Below are 21,583 nucleotides of genomic sequence, written 5' to 3'. Positions count from 1 at the left end.
CGTCTAAGAAATATTTCCTTTATTCGGTTTCCGTGGCGCTTTGATTCCGCTCTTTTATTCGTCGGGATCTCACTCATAAATTTCGATAGTTTTGTTTACTTTGAGTTATAAAGGGATATTACCGTAATGGCAATCGGTATCTGTAATTTGATATTGCCTTTCTATTAGTTTTTTGGAATTTTGATCTATTGTATTGTTATATTCATATTTCTCTAGTCTTCAAAATGTTTACTTATGTACATAAATATCTATGGTATAAAAATGTCTAAACTCATAATACTATTATAGAAGTACGCACCCTTAATTTAATTGTTTACGTCCTATATTAAAATTCATCCGAGCAATGTCCCGGCGAACAGCTAGTCTTAAACAAAATGCCACAGCGTTGCAGTAAGCATGATGTTTCAGTTGGAGTACATATTGTAAATATGTTTACGACGTCTTCTGACTTTGATGGTCGCAAGCGATGTCCTACGGGCGCCAGACGCAACATATCAATCAAACACTTCTTTTGCCCGCGACAATAACAATATTTTCTTTTCACAATGCATTTTTACGATACAACCTCTAGTGAGGACATGTACAATTGGTGCAATGACTTTGATCGTTCTTGCCACCATTATGCACACACACGCAGGCCCCTTATAAAGTTATAAACTTCGAATGAGGTCCTTTTTATGTTTTTTTCGACAAGTTCCAAAGGTGACAAGTATACACCCGTGGTAATATCTTTATTTATGAATATTTCGTGCCGTACTACACCCGAGAGACCTCCCGTGTAACACATTATATTCCGTACGATATGGGAAAATATTGATTTCATTCAAAGAAGTGTGAATCGGCAATAGAGTCATGAATTAATGTGATTCTCGATGTCTCGTTATAATATAAATTGTCATCTCATACAAATAATACTGTAATAAAACTTTCGACTAACAATTTTCCTTTTAATTCACTAATTGAAACATCATTTCTTACATTCTTAATTAAAAAAGAATACAATAGCTTATGAATATTCTGTTAATGTTCAATTTGGGGGTGACTTTGTATATTTGTTATTGTTTTAATATTACGCATGACACTGTCGTTTTATAATTTGCTACTGGTACGCTATGACGCTACTTACTTCATTTTATCGATCTGTGATTGGTTGAAATGATTCATTTACATCGTCTATATCATGCCCACTTAACTATCGGTATGGAGATCAGAATCGGGAATGGTATTGCATTTCTCCGGGCGTCGCGTCGCGCCGAATAAAAAAGTCATAAAACGATGACACTCTTGGGAATATGGAGGAGTAAGTAACGCCGCTCGATATCTTCCACCCAGTTTATTGGACCGACTACAACGAAAGGCCACCACAACCGATACATTGCACTTATCGTTTATCGGCACGTAATGATATAATGTTACACGATCGTAAAAATAAAAACTGAAACTAGGACCAATGTACGTATCAAGGATACGTTGCCCAGAGATGCTTTTTCGGTCTCTTAAGAAAACCGGTAATGAAAATAGAAACCGTTAGTGTCGCTATATGCTTGTATTGTCTATTCGTAATTGATTGATATACAGTGTAGTTAACGGTGTTCTTTGTTATTTCCGACGGTGAAGCAATAGTAAAGTTTAATCATATGATAATGTTAAAAAAGGATACATAGGCGTCTATTAAGGGCTTATTTATGAGGTCGGGACCCGAAACCCTTGAATAAATCATCGCTATTTAAGGCGGGCCGGACAAGAGGGAATTCTGATTCAATTTGACTTCTGATTCTTATGTTGTGTAAGTTTATACTGATTGTAACAGTTGTTAAGAATTATCAGTTTATCCTTTGTTATCTTTATTATTACCTTATGTTATAAAAAATATATACAATTTGTTAAAATGACGGTTAACTAAACACATCAGGTAGTGACAAGGAAATACGTAAAGTCTAATATTTATGAGTCAAACTTAATGTAATTTTCCATAATTTTATTAAAAGTTCGATGTGTTATTAAACTGTACGGTCCTATGATCTATTACGATTGGTGATGATAGGGAATTAGTGTCGATGTGCTAAAATCGAGTTAGCAAGGCACGGATTAGCGAAATATTGATTGCGTCGCCTTGTGCCCAGTACACACGCTTTTAGCCAACCAATCTCGGCTCGTAATAGCTGTTTTGGAACATATTGTTTTTATAATCCATGCACTTTAATCATGTTAATAAATCGTTTAAACACAATGGCCACGGTATCCAAAAATCTTAATTGCGTCAAAGTACTGTGTTGACGTAGTGCCGTCACCGCTTCTCTCTTAAACATGTTATGGTGTATTTTTTTCTTCAATGGAATCATTATGCTGATGTCACCGTTGATTCCAGGATATGATAATCGTGATTGTTACGCCCCGTCTGTTATCTGGCCACGTCCGAATAGTGGAGGTGAGGTCATTTATTACGGTGATGGAATATTTTTCTGTTTTATTCAGTTGACGCTAATCAAGGATTTAAAAGCGAGAGAAGATTAATATTAGATTCAGAGATTAGTCAATGAAGGTATTACTCCAGCGGACGGCGACTACAGGAAATTTGTCCTGCGCGTGTGGAGCCCAGCGGAGGCGGCTTCGTGGGGCCCTACTCCCGGTAATCAATGTTAGTTGATTGCCAATTTGCGCAGTGATATATAGCCGATTGGTTTGCTTAATTGTTCGCTATGAGCAGAGCCATTGGAAACAGCACTGCTCATTTGTTGGACGTCATTCGAACACGTTATATGTTTTAACGACTATCGTATGTATAACGTTGCGCAAGGGTCTATAGCACGTATTAGGTTACACAATTAACACATAGCTAATTACACACAACGTAAGTCCATGCTCTCGACTACAGTCTTAATGCGATGCTATATTTAATGGCGCGGTAGATTCAAATTATTGTAACTTGGGTTCTTAAATCAATATCGTTGGTTATGTTTGAACTTTCTGTCGTCATCCAATTAGGTTTATTAAAATTTATTGGGCGTAACGAGTGAGTTACGCGGCGCGAACCACGCATGTTCACCATTACTATTGACATGGTTTTATTTATTGATTTATTTCAATCTACAATTACGCATGATGTGCATAGGAAATTTATGGTGAAGCTAAGCCACTTGTTAGTTATGTCGGAGATTTGCTTAAACAAGCGGCTGTTTATGGTGTATGGGCGAGCGTTTTATTGCATTCCCACTCCTCAAATATACTTGCTTTGTATTTATCAGTAATTAGTTGGGCATGTTTATTGATTCTTCTGACATCGTAACTGTGCGAAATGTTACGCAATATTTATTACTTTAGAACATAAGAATTGTATAGATTCTAATTAAAATTTATGCATAATATTCAAAATAAACAACTATTAACTACGAGGTGAAATTTCGAACATTTCTTTCTTCTTGAGTTGGTTTTTGCGAGAATTTTAGGTCCATATATCAATCAATAAACTTCAAAGCTGTAAAATGTTACTTATTCAGATAGTCATAAACTAAGTTTGTTCAACATTGCACAACTCGATGTAATAAAGTATGGCACCAAACCTTTCCCACAATTATTCTCAATGTATCTGGATCTAAATCGTGTTAACGACGGCTCATGCAGTACACTGGCATGTGGGTGGCTTGGTTTATATGTTCAATCAACGGTCGGTCGCACGCGCTACTGTCCAATTATATGACCACTGTTATTGCCCACATTTGCTGAAGCCACCATTTTCATAGCAGTTGCGCCACTGTTGCATTGTTTCAGACCACCAGCGAATTTACTTTCGAACTACTAGATGATTATTGCTATACTTTATAATCATTTAAATTGAGGTTCGTAGTAGAGCTCCCTTCATGGATTTTGTATGGGATATCTAAACTTAAGGACCAGCATGGCCACAATGTTTTAGTTTTATTTATTGAACCAAAAGATATTTTTATAAGTATTTTTATAGATACTATATTTATACAGGTGCATTATTTTTATACATAGTTCAATTGCAATAACTTCTCGGTTGCTTATAATAAATGAATAAAAAGTGCGTAGTTCTCGGTTGCACCCGTATCGATTACTGAGATCATATGATAACTGGCCGATAAATAATTTCGATCGATGTTCCTCTTGGGAAAGGACGATCTGGAATTTTTGTAGGTGTATGATTTACTGGCCGATGTCATAACCGAACCTACTGTTGGAAAGGGTTTGTTTTTTGTAAATAACCACAAAAAATATGTATTTCAAAACAAGCAATCTCTACTAGCTTTTTAGTACAAGTTTTTCGCTTATATAAATTAAACCCCTAGAAGTTTTTTTTTTTAATTTGATTTCACAAAAGTTATTCAAATCTAAAATTTCATACTTTAAAATGTTACCTTTAAAATTCTTGTTTGTGTAGAAGTACTTTCATCAAGTTTAAATTTATTTTTTTAAGTCCTTTGATACAAGTCAACAAAAACAATTACGAATTAATCTTTCATGATTTATAAATTCGTTAATGATTAATTTGTTCTGTTTATTATTCTCTGTAAGTATAATAAGTCAAGGTTAGTGAAAGTACAAACATATATCATCAAAGTGACCGAGCACGTGGTACAAATACAAGGATTTGGTCTCTTGTTTGAAAAGGCGTAAGACCACACAGTAAGCAGGCGATCTCCAGACTCTACTTGTTCCCTCCCCTCCCCCACTTCTGTAATCACGGCATCATTACCTCTAATGATGTGTTAACGTTACTTTATGGGAATGCCAAACATGACGTTCACATTTTGGTCATTTACATTTGTTTGTCCACTATCTTCGTATTGTTTACTTTCGTCTCTAAAACAGAAGGGCGGCGTATCGGCCAGTCACAGGTGTGCTTGACTGTTTTTTTTTTCGTTTTGTCATCGTTTCAGATCATGTTTGACCTCGGTTTCGTGCAGACCATTCTGACGCGTCCTTAGGGATCAAATTACCGTTTTCATCAGACATGTGTGTATTATCCTTGTCCGATGTTTCAATTTATTTGAATATCTTTAGGAACGAGTAAAATAAATTAACCTTAAAGGTATAACCAAGATTATATTTAGAATAACGCATCAGTAGCCCTTTACTTTAATAACGACTGTTGTTTTAGAGTTTATTACTAAAACGAATAGTTTCTGTTGGCCTAGGTATATGTTTTATATTTGCTACAAAATAAGTTCCGGAAACTGACAAAGTAAATGTCTAGAGGTTTTTTAACGCTATTGTTTACAATTTTTCCTTGTGTATAACCAAAATTTTGTTGTCATTTGGTGTGTATAAAAATAAGACTGGTTGGGAACACCCACGTCTCTCCACCTTCCGGATCGTGTTAATACGTCCCTGTTGATTTTAACTCGACAACAATATTCATTTGCTGATAGAGCAAGCAAATGTGTCGCCTAATGCGTGAGGCCGACAACTTCTATCATCCACTCGGCTCAAAACCCCTTACTAGCCGAGTCTAATTCACACAACGTGTTTAGCTGAACTTTGTGAAACACAACAGAGATGTAATGATTGCCATGTTAATGCATTTTTTTTTCGAGTATATTTAAAGACGGTCGTCGCAATGCAGACGTTAATCAAATTATCAGTGCAGACTTCCTCATTATTATTGAAAACTTGTTCCTTTCGTTTCCATTTATGTTTGCACCGGTGATATTATAGGCGATCTACCAAATCGAATCGTACGGAAAGAAATTCTGATCACTATGATTTATGACAGATAGTTTTCGTTTCGATAAATTCTTTTGAGTCTCCTGCGGCATTCTTTAAAAGGCTGAGTCACCTTTTTATAAAAATAGGTCCCGTGCAAAAAAAAAACAAAATATGTAAAGGTCGCGGTTGATAAAAGGCCGAGCTCACGAAGGTTCGCGGCATATTTACCAGGCGCCAGCTATAAAAGCAACCCGCTGTGATACCATTCTGCAACCATTTTATGATGGTCTACCCTCCCTCTCTGGCTGCGTATTTAGAATGGGTTGAGAGACGATTTTACGTTAAGCATCGGAGACTTTAGTGGGCGGTCATTAATGCCCCAGGATGCTGCAGTTTGCCGAATGACTTCACACCCGAGGTTCCCTGTCCCCTCCTCATTATAAATCAAATGCAGGTATGGTTCTGTCTGGTGCAGTCGTGTGTGGATACTTACGACGCCAGAGCGGTGTTTGACTACTGCGTTTATCGTCACGCTGTAACAAAAAGAAAATTAAGAGGCTATATACAAATTTGTTACAGAACTTATTGGCTCGTATTGGTGTTTTATTAACAATTTTGAATTACTAAAGATCACAGTTCACAGATCACAGATCATTATTGCTATTAGTTATGCTAAACTTAGCTTAATTTCGCAAACATCAATGTCTACTATAAGTTGAATCAACTTTATCAAAATATACGTTTGAATTTCAATTTCTTACAAGCTTTTATGTGCCGTAGACAAGAATTGGTGCGATTATCTCTTTGTTAAAAGACTAATCGCACAAGTTCCATTGAGAAAATATAATTTGAATGTGGATAAAAGAATCTGTTCTCGAGTCACGTTTATCGTCAATGGCGGTACAGTCTCGAATGGCTTGCGGTCTCGCAGTCCCGTCGCGCCGGGCCTCCATAGCTGCTCACGTGTGAAGGCACCGTGCATTTGTTTGTCTGCAGCTGCGGTGCCGACAACATATTTATTGTGCTCATTAACCTTCAAGAACGCCATTTAATTGTCGGCCGTTTTTTATTCACTTCACCTCTGACCCGCATGCGACTTATTGCCCTCTCGAAAGAGAGCTGGCTGCTATTTATCGTGCCGCGGTACGGGGATGCATGTCATATGCCTTTGTGGCGGCTCTGAGCTCGTCGTTATGATTTATGCCGTTATAAGGACGTGATTACTGTCACGGTGCGAACAGTCTGCGGCTTTTGCCTTTAGAGTTCTCGCCTTCTTGGCTAGCTGTTGAAGTTAATTATGACTGTTGTAAACAAATTACTTGAGACAAATTAGCTTTAATATTTTAACAAGCAATTATTTTGATACACAGATAAGTTTTACTTTAGGATTGCTCAAATTTATGAGTTTTGTTTAAATTGCGCAACTATAGAAGTATTCGTAGATAGAATCACTCCACTTAAGCTATTGTTACATGAAGATTCGTATGACAATGGAAATGTCGCTAGTATTGTTCCGGGGCTAATCTAAGCAACTTATTCACCGCGGCATTGACGTCTTCATACGCACTATCGGCAACAGTAAATTGTGGTATCGTGTCGGTACCGTCGTCGGTATGGAACCGTTTATTGATTGGTATCGTAGTTTGTCCGCTGTTCACTTTGAATAAAATTCGAATTATAATTAATCACGGTTGCGCCGCGTGGGAGACCGTCGCGCTACAACCGGCGATCTATCATATTTTGTGATAACGCCACTAGACGCATCTTGTAAACGTATTGAGACGATCGGCTTCGGGACTCGCGTACTGACATCGTAATGTGTACGTCGCTTTGTAACAGAGTGGGTAGTTTTAACAACGGTTATGGGTTTACATGCCCTTACGTTACTTTTACAGTACCACAGGTCAAAAGATCGAGTACTCAATTTTCCCGTGATAGTGCCCAACGGTACCACTTTTGTTGAACGACAGTGTCGATGACTACAATAAAACGCGATCATAAAGAGTCGATCTCACCCTTTGAAAGTTCCTATGCAATCTCGCCGCTCAATTTTATTCCAATAGCGGCGTAAATACATAGGCGGGTGGATGTAAACGAGGGACACCCTGCGGCTGGGACGGAGGTTCCTGTCGATTGAATTTGTCTGCGAGCCCGACGCGCATTAACAGCGCACTAAACTACGTGGAATACCATTATTGATATTTTCATAAAAGCACGTTTCCATTGTGCTTCGACGACGTTCATAGCTTGTCTGGTTTTAGAGCTTTGGTGTTATGGTATTCGGTATTTTATGCTGGCGCTGTTCGTAACGGCAGTTGGATATATAGTTTTATAGCTATTGTACGTTTTGATTTTATGATTTAATCTCATACAAATGCTTTGTTACGTGTCTTGTTTACTATTTCGTGTTTTATTTCTATTTGCACACAGACAGAATATTTTTCACATTGCGAGATTAGTTGGTTACATGTTTTTGTGGTCATTTGTATTTTTATGTAGCAATACCTTACTGCGTAGGTCAATATACACTGTTCCGTTGATACAGAGCTAATTGAAATTAAATGATTGCTTCGCAATGATGTTATTGCTAGTTATATTTAATTACACGCTTTCTATGTTCTCTATCAACATCTGTTCCCACGTCCCCGTCTCTTAATCACGTCAACTGTGCGCGAGCGCCTAATATTGCGCTTGTAATGTGTGTATTAAGCGTCGTTCCCTTTAATTGCGCGCCGTTTAACATACAATGAGCTCGGTCGGATTCGCGTGCTAGCCGAGCGTGGATGCGATCGTATCTATACTATGGTAATGCTTCTTACGCACGATACTGTCGGGATAGCGCTGTGTGTTAGCCGCCCTCTCAGACATGCGTTTACTTGTTACTACATCTTTAATGCTATTATTAACGACGACCATTGCACGTGTCGCTGTCTCCTTATGGTGTTCATTACCATTTCGAGGTAGTAAATAAAGCCCAGCAACTATTCTGTCCATATTGTTGTTGTATTTAATATCTTTTAGTACCGTCCACAATTTGATTTCGTTCCGATCATTGCTGACTCTCAGAGAAGCTTTCTCAGTTTCGTCATCGTCTAGCATGAATACAGACAGACATTACTAGGTTACTTATTTATTTTCTATACTAACCATAGATTTGAGCACTGCCTTAATATTTTTTACGCAATGCATATAACCATTTCGATAAAAATGATAGTCAAATATGTATTATGACTTATCATGATTGTTACATTTGATTATGTAATAGGACGTTAAATTAAAAACGGCCTCAGCCTATTAAGTCTTCGAATGAAATTAAGTTTAACCGCGTACTTTCCCGGGCGGTATACTGCGCAATGAAAAATCGTACCGTTTAACTCTGTTTGCCGCTCATTATGTCAACATGAATACCCTAATCGTTGCGCATACGTTTTGGTTCGAAAGCGCTTGATTTATCTGGTTGTATCAGCATTACCGAATGTGATCTACAGCGCTCATTAGTCGCTACTAAATAAGATATCTCAGCTTGATTAAGTGCTCGCCGCAGTGTTATTATTTAATTGCATTCCGACTTCAATAAACAAGTCATCGATTATTTTGGGTAATTTAAGATGTAGTTTTCGAAGTTACTGAAGTTACATCGATTTGTATTTAATTTATACTTATTAAAGTATTGTATTTTAATTAATAGGAACACGCAATTTGTTTCTAAAGAAAACTATAATCTTTTGACTTCTAAGGTAAAGTTTGACTTTTTTTAACGTGGTTTATTTCAAAATGAAATTGGCGTATAATAAATTATAACGAAGTAAATATTAAATGCAAAATAGATACATAAGTTAATAGATTGAAATATAAAAAAAAACTTAATAGCTTTTGATATGAATTTTTAATGGCCCTTGGCTTTTGGGGACACAAAAATTGATAGTTCAATTTGGTTGTTTTGGTTTGTGAGTCGTTAGTGTCCCCGGTTGGCCCCAGGCGATGCAAATTAAGATGTGAGATAGTAGGCTTTTGATTTATGATATTATAAACTTCTAGTTCTGTTATATTTGTTGCAATGAATATGTTGAAAATACTTTTATGTTTTCAAATGTTCAATAAATTTACTAGTAGCTTTATCATTTTAATTTAAACATGGTACATTTGCAGATATGCAGTAAAAATTGAGATATAAATCTTGTAAGATATAACAATTAAAATAATACTTACTTCGACAACTACCTACACATGTTACGTTTTAATTAATTGAATGGATATTAAGTTTTTAATACATGTATTTTTTGTTGGATTATTAAATTTTTTAATCTTTTTATTATTCTTTGCTAAAGTTAAGTAATAAGATTTTGTATATTTCGAAATATTGCGAAATATCTTATTTATGCTTGTTTTTTTGATACGGTCGTTATCGTAATTTGTGTTTAATTTTTTTTTTTCATAAATCCGCATGAGAATGTACGGTTCGGGATATGATGTCACCTGTGAGGTACAAGTTCTATTGATAAAGGATTTACGTAATTACGTATGCGGATGTCTCGCTGTTGTCATTTATGATCACAGTTTTTGTAGCACTTTGCGGACGTTATTATTTTCTATCGCTATACAATTTTTTTTATTATCTTCGTAATTTATTGACGCTTGTCCAACTTAGCTATAAAAATCGCCTCCTACAATTTTCGTTACAACGAAATAATTTTAATATGCATATTCATAATCGTTTTGTCAGCTAATTTTCGAGTTTCGTGTTGATCGGACATCGTCGACACATAATTAATTAATTACCGCATACGTAAATGAGGAATTCATTTATTAAATACTTCTTTTATGGTTATACAAGAATGCGCATTTAGACGGGAAGCAAGCATGTAGTGTTTTAGAGACGCGCAGTAAATCATAGTGCATTCGGCCGATGTCGCGTGTTGCTCACCACAAAAATAAGGCTAATAATGTATAGCTTCGGCATACCTGACTTATGTTAATATTCTTTAACATTATACGTGAAAGCTTCTATTGGAAATATTCGTGTCGTATTAGCATATTGAAGTTAAAATGTTTTACTTGCATTTAACACATTAGTTTACGTTGTAATGTTATCTTTATGAGCTTGTATCTGAGGGGTCGTCGCTCTGAATATGCTCCGGGTCAAACGGCCATATTAATTTTCCCTGCGAAAGCCTTCGCCTCGGCTCTTATCTTTTAATTCAATTTACACGCGTACGTTGCTCGTTGATCGCTGAATTTATCGGCGATAATTCACATTTTATCTGGTCACAATCTTAATTTCTTTATTATGACTATTCCCTCGGCAATATTTTCCGAACGAAAGTCCGATAATTGCTGTTTAAACATTGATAGAAGTCAATCTAATCGGCTGCATATTCAAATATCCCGCAGTAAGACTATCGACCGGCCCACTCGCTAACCTTTCCTTTAAAGGTTTCAACTATGTCGCTTTTTCCAACATAATAATCGGCGCCAGCTTGTTTGTTATGCTTCGTTATTTTTTCTCTATAACAGTTAAATCAATGACTTCGAAGCTATACCATATTTGATTGAATTCCATATTTTTTATTGAATTCTGGATCATGTTTGATGCTCTTGCAAATATTTGAGGATAAAAAAAAATTACGATTTTGTATAGTTCGCAAGAGGCGTGTATATCTCCTCAAATTCGAACAGTTTAATTAGCTTCTTGTATATGTAAGGCAGCATCACGAGGCTGCGCTGTAATAGAGAGGTGTGTCGCTCCGCCCCACGGCGCTGCTTTTACACCGACTTTCCCGACTCTCGCCTTTATACGCGCCGCATGCAGAATACCACTGTTTGATGTCTAGGTGTGATGAATTTGTCTTTATGTTTGCCAATAACAGTTTGTCAGCTTTTCTGTTATTATATACTATATGTTGTATTTTATTTTTATTTTACCTGCATACTTGACTTTGTAGGTCTAAAAACTCGAGAGATTTATAACACTATCGGTTCCAAGGAATGTTTGGAAAATAAGTTTTATTGCGATCGTTTAACTCTTTTTAAGGGGAGCTTTCTACGTAGCGCATTGTTACAATACATGTGCAGGATTAAAAACTATATTTTTTTTATATAAAACAATAATTAAAGCAATAACAGTATCGCTATAAATGTACACGGGTAGTATCGGTCATTACATTACCGCTCGGCGCCGGCGAGGTCTTCTCACGAATTTCGCGGCGCGGCGCCTCCGCGTGGGCGGCCTATCATGTCCGGCCATCGCGAGCCCCACAGAACACACGCACTCCACAACAAACACACCTCAAACGACCTTATTGATATACAAATATAAAACATATTCCATTAAACCACGCTAAAAGATGATCACTAGCCGAGTATATCACAGCCTTTGTTGCCTAGTGCGCCTAATTAGTCAGGCTTTTTAGTATGAAACAGCCCCGAGCTAGCATTTACCACTACTAAAATGTGATTTAAATTCTGTTGATACGTTCTTAACATTCAGTTTGATGTTCTCGCTTTGTCTCGCTATCGTAGATAATTCTTTCTCGGAGCGAGAGAGGATTTATTTATATCGTGCTTTCAGGCGCCATCACTACGCCTACATTGTTTGTGCGTCGTAAGTTAAAACTATACGTTACAAAGGTCGCGCCGAGATGAATCTGCCGGTTGTCGCCGCTTGTACAACTATCAAGTCATGTCTTTAAATCACCTTGTTTGATATTTTTGACACGAAGTAACAATGTGAGTCTACGGGTTCAATTTATGCAAAGGCTCTCGAGGCGGACCTCTTTGACGTGCTTGTGATGTGTCACATTTTATCTCAGTATCCTTTATTCCTTTCACTAAAGATAGGATTGTGTGTTGTCATTTGTAATTTATTTTAAAATGCATTTATAGTTTTTGCATCTTTAGTTTAAAAACAAAAAAAGATGGTAAAAGGCTATAAAATTATCTTCTTTAATAAATCATGTATTACACGGTGCAGTTTTCCTTATCACGCAAATACTACAGCAGGAGAATTGTCTTTTATTGCTGCAGTCATCAATTAAAATGATTTTTGATAGTACCTACCGTGTCTTAAGATGAACATCGCTTTGTTCTTCATGATTACCAACCGAGACCATCTGGATTTCGCGACTTATTTGTTCATGCTGTCCCTGATATATCTCACGTTACCGTTCCTGTCTGCTCGCTGCAATAAGTTAACAGATGATCATATTTAATACGCAGCGTCATAACATGAGAGTCAGTCACGACAGAGATCCTGAATCAAAAATATGACCCGAATTACGGCGACTTGGCGGCGCCGACTCCGTTTATTGAATTTGATGTACACGCAATTACGCACTTATCTTTTTAAATCATGTTATTTGTAAATTTTGTCTTAATAGTTAAAAGTGGAAGGTTTAAGGATAATATACGCATATGAAGGGTCACATACTAAACAAGTTATATCTACAATATCGTACATAGGTGGATACTATGTTTTACTAAGGCAAATGCAACTATTAAATGTTACAAAAACTATACAATAATAGGTTGTGAGATTTCTATTGTCAACAAACTTTCTTACATAACGGCATTTTTACTGGAAAATAATAATTGAATACTCCGAGCGTTTGAGATTTGCAGCGTAACATTTTAAACCTGTTTTCTCAATTATTGAAGATGGAAATTATGAAGTTATTACGAAGAGGTTCTAGGCAGAGTTAAGTGAATGCAAGACTTGTGTAGATATAATTAGATAAAGTCATAATGTGTATCGGTTCGCGAGCCGCCCTCAAATTAAGAGCGACTTGGGCTACCGATTGTCGCGATAGGGTGATTAATCTTCAATAAATTTATCGCTCAATCAACGTCGCTCTGGCGTCGGCCGGCGGCCGCTGATTGCGTTTCTTCATAATTACATCTTTTGACACGTACGCGCCAAGTTTCGTACTTCACAAGCCGGCGAGGCGGCGCAGCGGGCCAGGTTCGTGGGAGCACCGTATAATCAGCTTTCTTGACTGTCTTATTTTGATACCAAATCATGATATTAAAATATATCTCTGGTAACAGTTGAAACGCGGTGTATTCAATTTCCCTTAATAAATTAATCACAATTTGTTAAAAGCTCTAACAGTATATGATTTAATTTAATAATCTTTCCCATTGAGTTAATTACACAAATAAAAATGTGGTAAATTCCTACTGTTAAATTTTCAACCTTAGTTTTGAATTGAATTTTTGGCATTGCTTTATGGTGATATCACAGTTTGTAAAATTTTAATCGATTGCATTAAAGCATTAAGTAAAAATGTTGTAGGTTTCCAAATGTTGATTGTGTCATAAGTAATTGCAATAATTTATGTTTTTTAACAAATGTGCGTTGAAGGGAGGGCGGTGTCGACGTCGTTTCGTTTGCATGTCGGTCAGTCGTCATGTGCAATGTTTGGCGGTTATTAAGCACGCGGATGTGTCGGCGGTGAAAACATTCCTCGTGTTTAAATACTTTTATTGGTCTTCATGCAATACCGGAGTTTCGGGGCGGTTGCGTGTCATGTGAGGAATTTAAGGATCCTTTATTACGTATGGCGTCTCTTTGTGACTTACTCCGAAGTTACACGCGAAAAGTAATATGAAGCTTATCGATATCTCATAGCGGGTTCAATTTCAAGTCATAAAATATTTGCTTATTCAAAAAAAAACTGTTTATCACGTTTGCAAATATGTAATACTATTTAATTTGTTTTATGTCTAAAATGTTCAAATATTTTGGGTACTATAAACATAGCAAACATTCGAAAGAAAATTGAAGGTCACAGGGCTTACAACAGTCCTACCATGCAGTTTGGTCTCATATTTTTTTTAATTGCGCCGTCGCTTCAACACGGCGGAGTGTAATTATTCCGAGAAGGCACACCTTTTTGACGAGCGTATTTGCGTAGTGCATCAAATTGTCTGTCGCGAGCTCGTCTCGGATGTGGCAAGGTGTTGTAAACTCTTCCGGCGTTTTCAAGGCGTTTTCACTAAAAATAGAATTGTTACACGAATTTCTGCATGCAGTTTTTTATTGCAATGTTGTTTTTGTTTGGACTCTTGGAAACTAAATTAAGCTATGTTACATGACAATCAAAAATGGAAACTTATGGTTATTGGACATGATAAAAACAGGGAAAAGCATAATTAAATTATTGCTAAAGGCACTAATTTAAAATGATGATCAAGAGATTACAACGCTTTAGAAATAATACAATGTCTCATAAGCTGAAGTAAATACACTAAGAAAATGACATATATTTCGTAAGAGTATCTACTGTATGATATTTATACAAACAAGTTTGATTTAAATTGATACGTCTGGTCAATTTTATTTGTGGTAGGTCGTTATCCCTTCTGGTGCCGCTCCGTTCTTTAATTGTCATAAAATACAATCCTCTTCGCGAGATTTAAGCGCGTGCTCGGACGCCAAAAAGAAAACAACCGCCCCTTATTTTGCAACACCCGAAAAGCGATATTGGTTAGGGTGACCATTTGCAACAGTTCTGTAACATAAATCATTTTAAGCGTTTTATATTTAAAGTATTGGTTTTATGATGTCATTTTATTTCGTTATAATTATTCTTATAAGCTCGGTTTTGAAGTGTATGTGTAAATGGTACGTTTAAAAAAGTAACCATGTGAAGGTTACATTTCATCTGTTGATTGTTTGTCAAATAATTTTAAGAAGCTACAATTTTATACTTGTAAATACCGACAAATACGAGTAGCTTATTTTTTATCGTGTTGTACAATCGTACGTTTAGAGCGAATAAAAGTTTGTTAACTACACGTTTCTTGACCACGGTAGTTCCGTAATGTCCGTGGACGTGGTTAAGTTATGGTTGACCTCAAGGGTATCGTGTCCAGCCATCACACCTCCCAGATCGTTCCGAGTCGAAGTTGAGCGCGGTGGTCGCAATTAGGATAAATAAATGCTCCCGACATTCGATCCATCGCCTTTTCATCCGATTAATCGCTCGGAACGAAGGCGGTAATTCGATTTTAACGCGTCCCATTCCTTCAGTATTTTTATGTAGCACTTTGCGATGGTTTTCGATAGTTATCACGCTATCTCCTCGTGTGATTATTGCCTTTATGTGATAAAGAGGTGTTGGATTCGTTGGTTCGCGATGCGGTTTGTTTGTTTTTATATTACACTCATTTAACGTCTAGACGTGATCGGATAACTGCACGTTATTGACGTCATAAAAATTCTATTGCCTATGAAATATACTTTTTAATACTGAAATGTGAGTTTTCTCTAGAGACTTTTACCAGATATGGACTAGTGTTACCACAGAATTGTTTAAGAGCAGAACTTTGACCTCTCAAAATAATTAGTATAAAGTATTGGTTTATGTTCAATTTATTCTGGCTGTTGGCGGACAGCTCTGGTGACTTAATATCACTGACCACTCCCCGTTTTTCATTCCATAAAATAATATTAAGATAAAAAAGTTTTGATACCATATACACGTCGGTTTTATAAGTGATTATATTATATCTTTTTTCGAAACAAATTTATGTTCGAAACGATAAAGATATTACGTCTTAATTTTTATATCGACCCGTATGAGTTCCGAATCAACAATAGATTCTGGATCAGTAAAACGAGGCAGGCCTTTGTGATTCCAAAGCCCGCATACACGATACACTGGCCACATATCAATTATTTTGACACTAAGGATTACGTTTTAATGATTGCTCTCTTGACACTCGGTGTGTTAAGTTTAATGTCTTATTTGTAACGGCGAGTCGGGACAGGGGGATTATTCACGGTCATTGTGGTATTTACTATACAGTCGTTATTGATACCGACCTGTTTTGAAGTAATTCATTACTTTCGTTATACACACTATTCTTGTTACTGTTCAATTTGTTTATAAGTATAAATCATAGATGTAGTACAAATTATACGTGGCGTAATTAAATTTTCTCCAGGAGTTGAATAATTAGCGTTTAGAAAACAGTAATACAAAAGATGAAGTTATAGGAAGTATTGAGTAAAAGCTGACGAGATATTTTACAATTTCCTTATTTATTACCTATTGATAAATGTAAATAAAGAAATCAAGTTTAAAACTGGTAATAACTAAACAAGGTACTTGGAGCCGTTAGTGATATCTGTATGCCAAATCAATTAGTATTAAAAAGTGTGTAGAAGCCGACCATTTAAATAGAAAAAAGCCAAATACACACTAAATCACTTTACGATTCGACATTAACACGTATCTACGTTGTTCGCACGGGTAATGTAATAAAACGAGCAAATGAAACGCCCGAAGCACTTTCAAATGCTGATAAGACAACTCCACCTTTTCTAAATCTACAGCGTCACAGCGGCTGTTAGAAGACAGGAGTGAGTGACGACCCTTTAAACAATAAGCGATGTCATTCGCTTTCGACGCGACAAAACTTTAATATCAATAGAACACAATAGGAACAATAGTTGTCCTGTGTCAATTATGCTATCATTACCATTGGTATAAACGACGTAACGGATCAGATGATTGTTGTAAAACAAGATGACGACGCAATGCAATGCCGAATATGCTTTTGTTTTATTTCCAAACAAATTGAACCTTTTCCAGCGCTGATAGATCTTGGAATGCTGTGAGCGTTTGAACTACAATGTATCGTTTTAGGCATAATGTAAAAGTCACCCCATAAATCATTTATTGAATGCCTTTGAAATGTTTGTGTTTTACTATACCCGATCAAGTTAATTAAGGAGCACTTCCGAAGCGCCTTTAAAATACAATTTCAATGCTTAAACCAAAAGTGAGTTTGGTGTGATATATTTAATAAAATGAATATAATGCCCTTTCAATAATCTTTTAAAATCGTCCTCCGTTATTTTCACACGTAAACACGCAAAGCCTGGGAAACCGCTCCAAGCCTTATTTGATTTTTGTTGTATGCGTTTCGCGGTGCCATATTTCGTCAACTCCTAATTAATATATCGGCGAGCAGTCATAATTATCTCTGCAGGTGGGTGTCATCCCTACGGCGTTTGCAAATCTTCATGTGGTGTGTCGTAAAAATGGCACATTCACTTTTATTGCACTCCCCAGACACGTGTAAGTAATGTGTTGTCGCGTGTTGCGTTTTTGTCAGCGGGTAATCAGCGATTTATTGAGATGCACCGATGATTATTTTATTCTCAAGCGCAGCTTCGTTATCATGCTGAATTAGTTGTCGATCATGTACCATTGTACCATGTTCATAAATATGACAAAGACGTAAATACATACTTTTAAGTGACATTTTCGATTTCGATAGACTCGGTTACAGTTTATTGATAAAATCAAGATAGATAAATCTCTAAACGCATAAATACATTTAATTAAGATTAAACACAAATATTTCGCTTAGCGCGATATTTTAAAGAGAAAATACTTTAAATTGATCATCTCTAAGTCCAGCATATTCAAATTATCACTTAAAATTTTAATGTTATTCCCTATCAAGCGAAAAATAATTAACATCAGTTAATTATTTTATCTAATAATAATCACTAAAAGTTACATAAAGCTCTATTTGTGAGAGTTCAATAAGCAATGTACATACAAATAATTCCCTACATTAATTATCTATCTCACCTTGTTGCGAGGCACGTAACGAATAGACTCTATGACCGAGTATGGTCAGCAATATAAATAATTTTATAGACAGAATCGAATCTTTTATAACACAATACTCTTATTATTCATATCTGAACAGTATCTAAAATATTCTTGTAAAACCACGTGTTTTTGATATCTTAATATAACAATGTTTGGTATTAGATGGTTTTAATTTCGCATAGGATTTCGTGAAAAATCTAACTAGAAAATATCCATGTTTTTATTTTTAAAACCTATTTCTTTGGTCGGCCTGTAATCTTTTTGTAAAATTTACTTTATCGAATAAATTACGTATTCCATTTTTTTGCTGACCGTAGTACCTTCAGTGATATATGTAGGCGCCTGAGAGGTTGCAGATTCAGCCATGTGATTAAGAGTTACGATTGTCATTAATATCGTAATGGAATCGATTTATGTTCACAGATCATCATATCGATTTTATTGCTCTACTCGTGTTGTATTTAATTTTACCTGCCTTACAAGAGCTCGGTTTTACTCCGCCTATTAGTAATGTTTACGGTGCAAGACGATCTGTTTTAAACATGACAATTTGAAGGGATATTAACTTATGTAGCATTTAATTTTTTTATACCTAGATTAAAATAGTTATTCCAATGTGTCTTTAACTATTTCCTTTTATAAGGTATAAAGATATTGTGCCGATTCGTTTCGGCTTATTTAGGTTTTACTAACATAAGGTATCGTTATAAATGAATACAGTAGAACAGGTTTGTAGGTAAATTTTAATTAAGTTCTAATTAAGCTATTCATTAAGTTGCCATATAATTCGTTATTTCTATAAAACATCGATGTTGATTTCAAAACTTTTCAAGTCACCGTTAAATTTTAATCGATCGCAAGAAATGTTAATCAAACGCATGAATAAGAAGCTGTGCTTAATATTTACGCGCGTTTCTTGCTATACAATATTCATGAATTTATTTTAATCGGTCTCTTTTAATATATAAAGGCCACCGGCGAATTCGTTATTGAATATTTACCCCTTTTAGACACGCCTCCTGGCGCTTGCGTAGTTTTTTCTGCATGCTTCTATGTCACGTCAACACCGTCGATAAATAATATCTTCTCTACAAACCCATTATTAGGGGTGCCTGACATTTTATTTAAAGGCGATTTTAGATGAAATTGAATTTTTTTTCGTAAAAAATTTGCCCTGGGGTGCAACCGAGATGAGTTTTTAAAATTTATGTCTGTCGATTTTGGAAAATTACAGTTATTTGAAATTCTAATGGATCTCCACTTTTTAAAAGTTAAACAACGTTCGAAAATGTTTCTGGGAAAGGTGTCGCGTTTACTTTGTTTAGTTACGTAATTTGGTCTCTTGTGCATTTTCACTTTATCAAGAAACTAATTTGAAATGCTTACGTTTTGGACATCCCGTCCAAAACTTGATCCCGTCAGGTGGCTTGGCGGGCAAAGTTCATCGACCCCGGTGAGGTAGGCCGGCCGATGATTGATCAGCGCCCTTATCACTTCACTGTCGCCTACGTGCGGCGTTTTCAAAGACACATTGTCTCTAGCTGGAAGCAGGTTCCGATGCCTCCATAACCTTGATCTTCTATACATAGATTATTTCTAATGAATTTCTCTTTTGTTTCAGGCTGTGCAAGTTAAACATGTGGAAGAGAATAACATGTGAGTAACTTATTAGTTAACTTATTGCTTCATATTTCAATGCTGTTTATAAATACTTAAACCAAATCTATATAGTTAGTTTAGTAGTGTTTTTTATTATTATAAATGCTTTGTCAATATTTCTTAATAACAAACTGCGGTCCGCCTGTTGCCGTCCCCCGGCGAATAAAATTGTCGGTAAGTTTGTTTGAATTAGTTAATAAAACATGAATTTTCTTTTTAGATGGGATATTACGCAGCTTTTATTAAGAATACCTAATATAGGAGCTGTTTTAGATCTTACGAATACGGCTCGATATTATAATCCGAAGGTAAGCAATGTTGTTAAAAATAAGCTTTTGCCGTTTGATCCACATATTAGTATATCTACTCTTAGTTTTGCTTCTAACAGTCGCAGAAGATAAACAGTAGAAGATGCTTCATAACTGCCTCAGAGTAATCCCTACTTTCATTTATTTGGGCTGTGTTCGAAATTTTGTGTCATTAATGACTTTTTAACAGAATTTAATAAACAAATCAGTATTGTTTGATAATATATTAGTTCGAATATTGGAAAATCAAATAGTGTGCTAGATGCAGCTATGGTTGACAGATAAAGATGGGACGACCAACTTTATAATAATGAAACAGTATTTTGCATACTGCGGAGTGAGAAAACTTAGTTGTAGGCTCAACATAACGAGATTTAGTTGTCAGGACGGCGCGGCGCAAGCAGAACGCTGCTCAAATGTGTTAGAATACTGGGAACCTATAAAATTACGTTCAGTTTTATGATTGAAAGTCACATTTTCCGCTACGATGCTTTGTTCGTGCGAATGATTACCTTATATTCATCTTCTAGCATAATCCTATTGTAAAAGTTATGTTTTAATGAAGTATTCTAGCTTGTGATTATATTTTTATGTTTATTAATTGAGTCCCATCAATGTTTGATATAAAAATTTAGCTAAATCTGTAAGCGTTTGAATGAATTAGCTTACAATAATACTATAATACTTGATTCTAATATTGTAAATGTGAAAGTTTAGATGGATGTAGTGTTTGTAGCCCAAACTGCTGAACAGATATCGATGTAATTTGGCATAGATGTAGAGGATAGTTTCGAAGAACCCATAGGCTACTTTCTTTTATTTTTCTTAATTCCTCGCGGACGGAGTCGCGGGCGAAAGTTAACAATGTTTATTGGTGACATATTATTACGCATCAGTTCAGTCTATGATGTAAATGCATCAATCTTCGATATCTTAGTATTCGCGTTAATAGTATCCACATGATAAGTGATGTAGATGTGAATTGATAAGAGTCATATCTTTTAGTTAGTTTTATGGATCGTATGTCAACGGGCGCCGCGCCTAGCCGGTGCCGGCGCTTGGCCGCGGCTAGCTGCGCGTGTCGCCACCACTCGCCGCTCGCCGCTGATTGGCGCTGTCAACTTGAATTACACGCGCGTTTCACGAATTGATACACACTCCACTCAATTAAATTGGTGACTCGTGGCGGCTAATAGAAGGGTTACGTGATTTTTATAAATGATAGATGTGATTTGTTCTGACGGTCATTTCTTGATTCTGTTCTCGTTGGTTGATTACCATGATTTATTTCTCACATCCTCGTGGTCATTTCGATTA

General features: G+C 36.1%; 1 protein-coding gene across 1 annotated transcript in view; it reads left to right on the top strand.

Annotated features, from left to right (window-relative positions):
* Positions 1-21,583, top strand: part of LOC106099369 (RNA/RNP complex-1-interacting phosphatase) — a 43,135-nt gene that overhangs the window by 4,394 nt on the left and 17,158 nt on the right. The window contains exons 3-4 of the mRNA XM_013277899.1: positions 19,921-19,955; positions 20,179-20,266. Of these exons, the coding sequence (XP_013133353.1) occupies positions 19,921-19,955; positions 20,179-20,266 (123 nt within the window). The remainder of the gene's footprint in view (positions 1-19,920; positions 19,956-20,178; positions 20,267-21,583) is intronic.

Source organism: Papilio polytes, unplaced genomic scaffold (genome assembly GCF_000836215.1).
Source record: "Papilio polytes unplaced genomic scaffold, Ppol_1.0 DF824135.1, whole genome shotgun sequence".
In the NCBI taxonomy this organism is placed as follows: Eukaryota; Metazoa; Arthropoda; class Insecta; order Lepidoptera; family Papilionidae; genus Papilio; species Papilio polytes.
The sequence above is the reverse complement of the archived record's forward strand: the minus strand, read 5'-3'. Positions and strand labels throughout refer to the sequence as shown.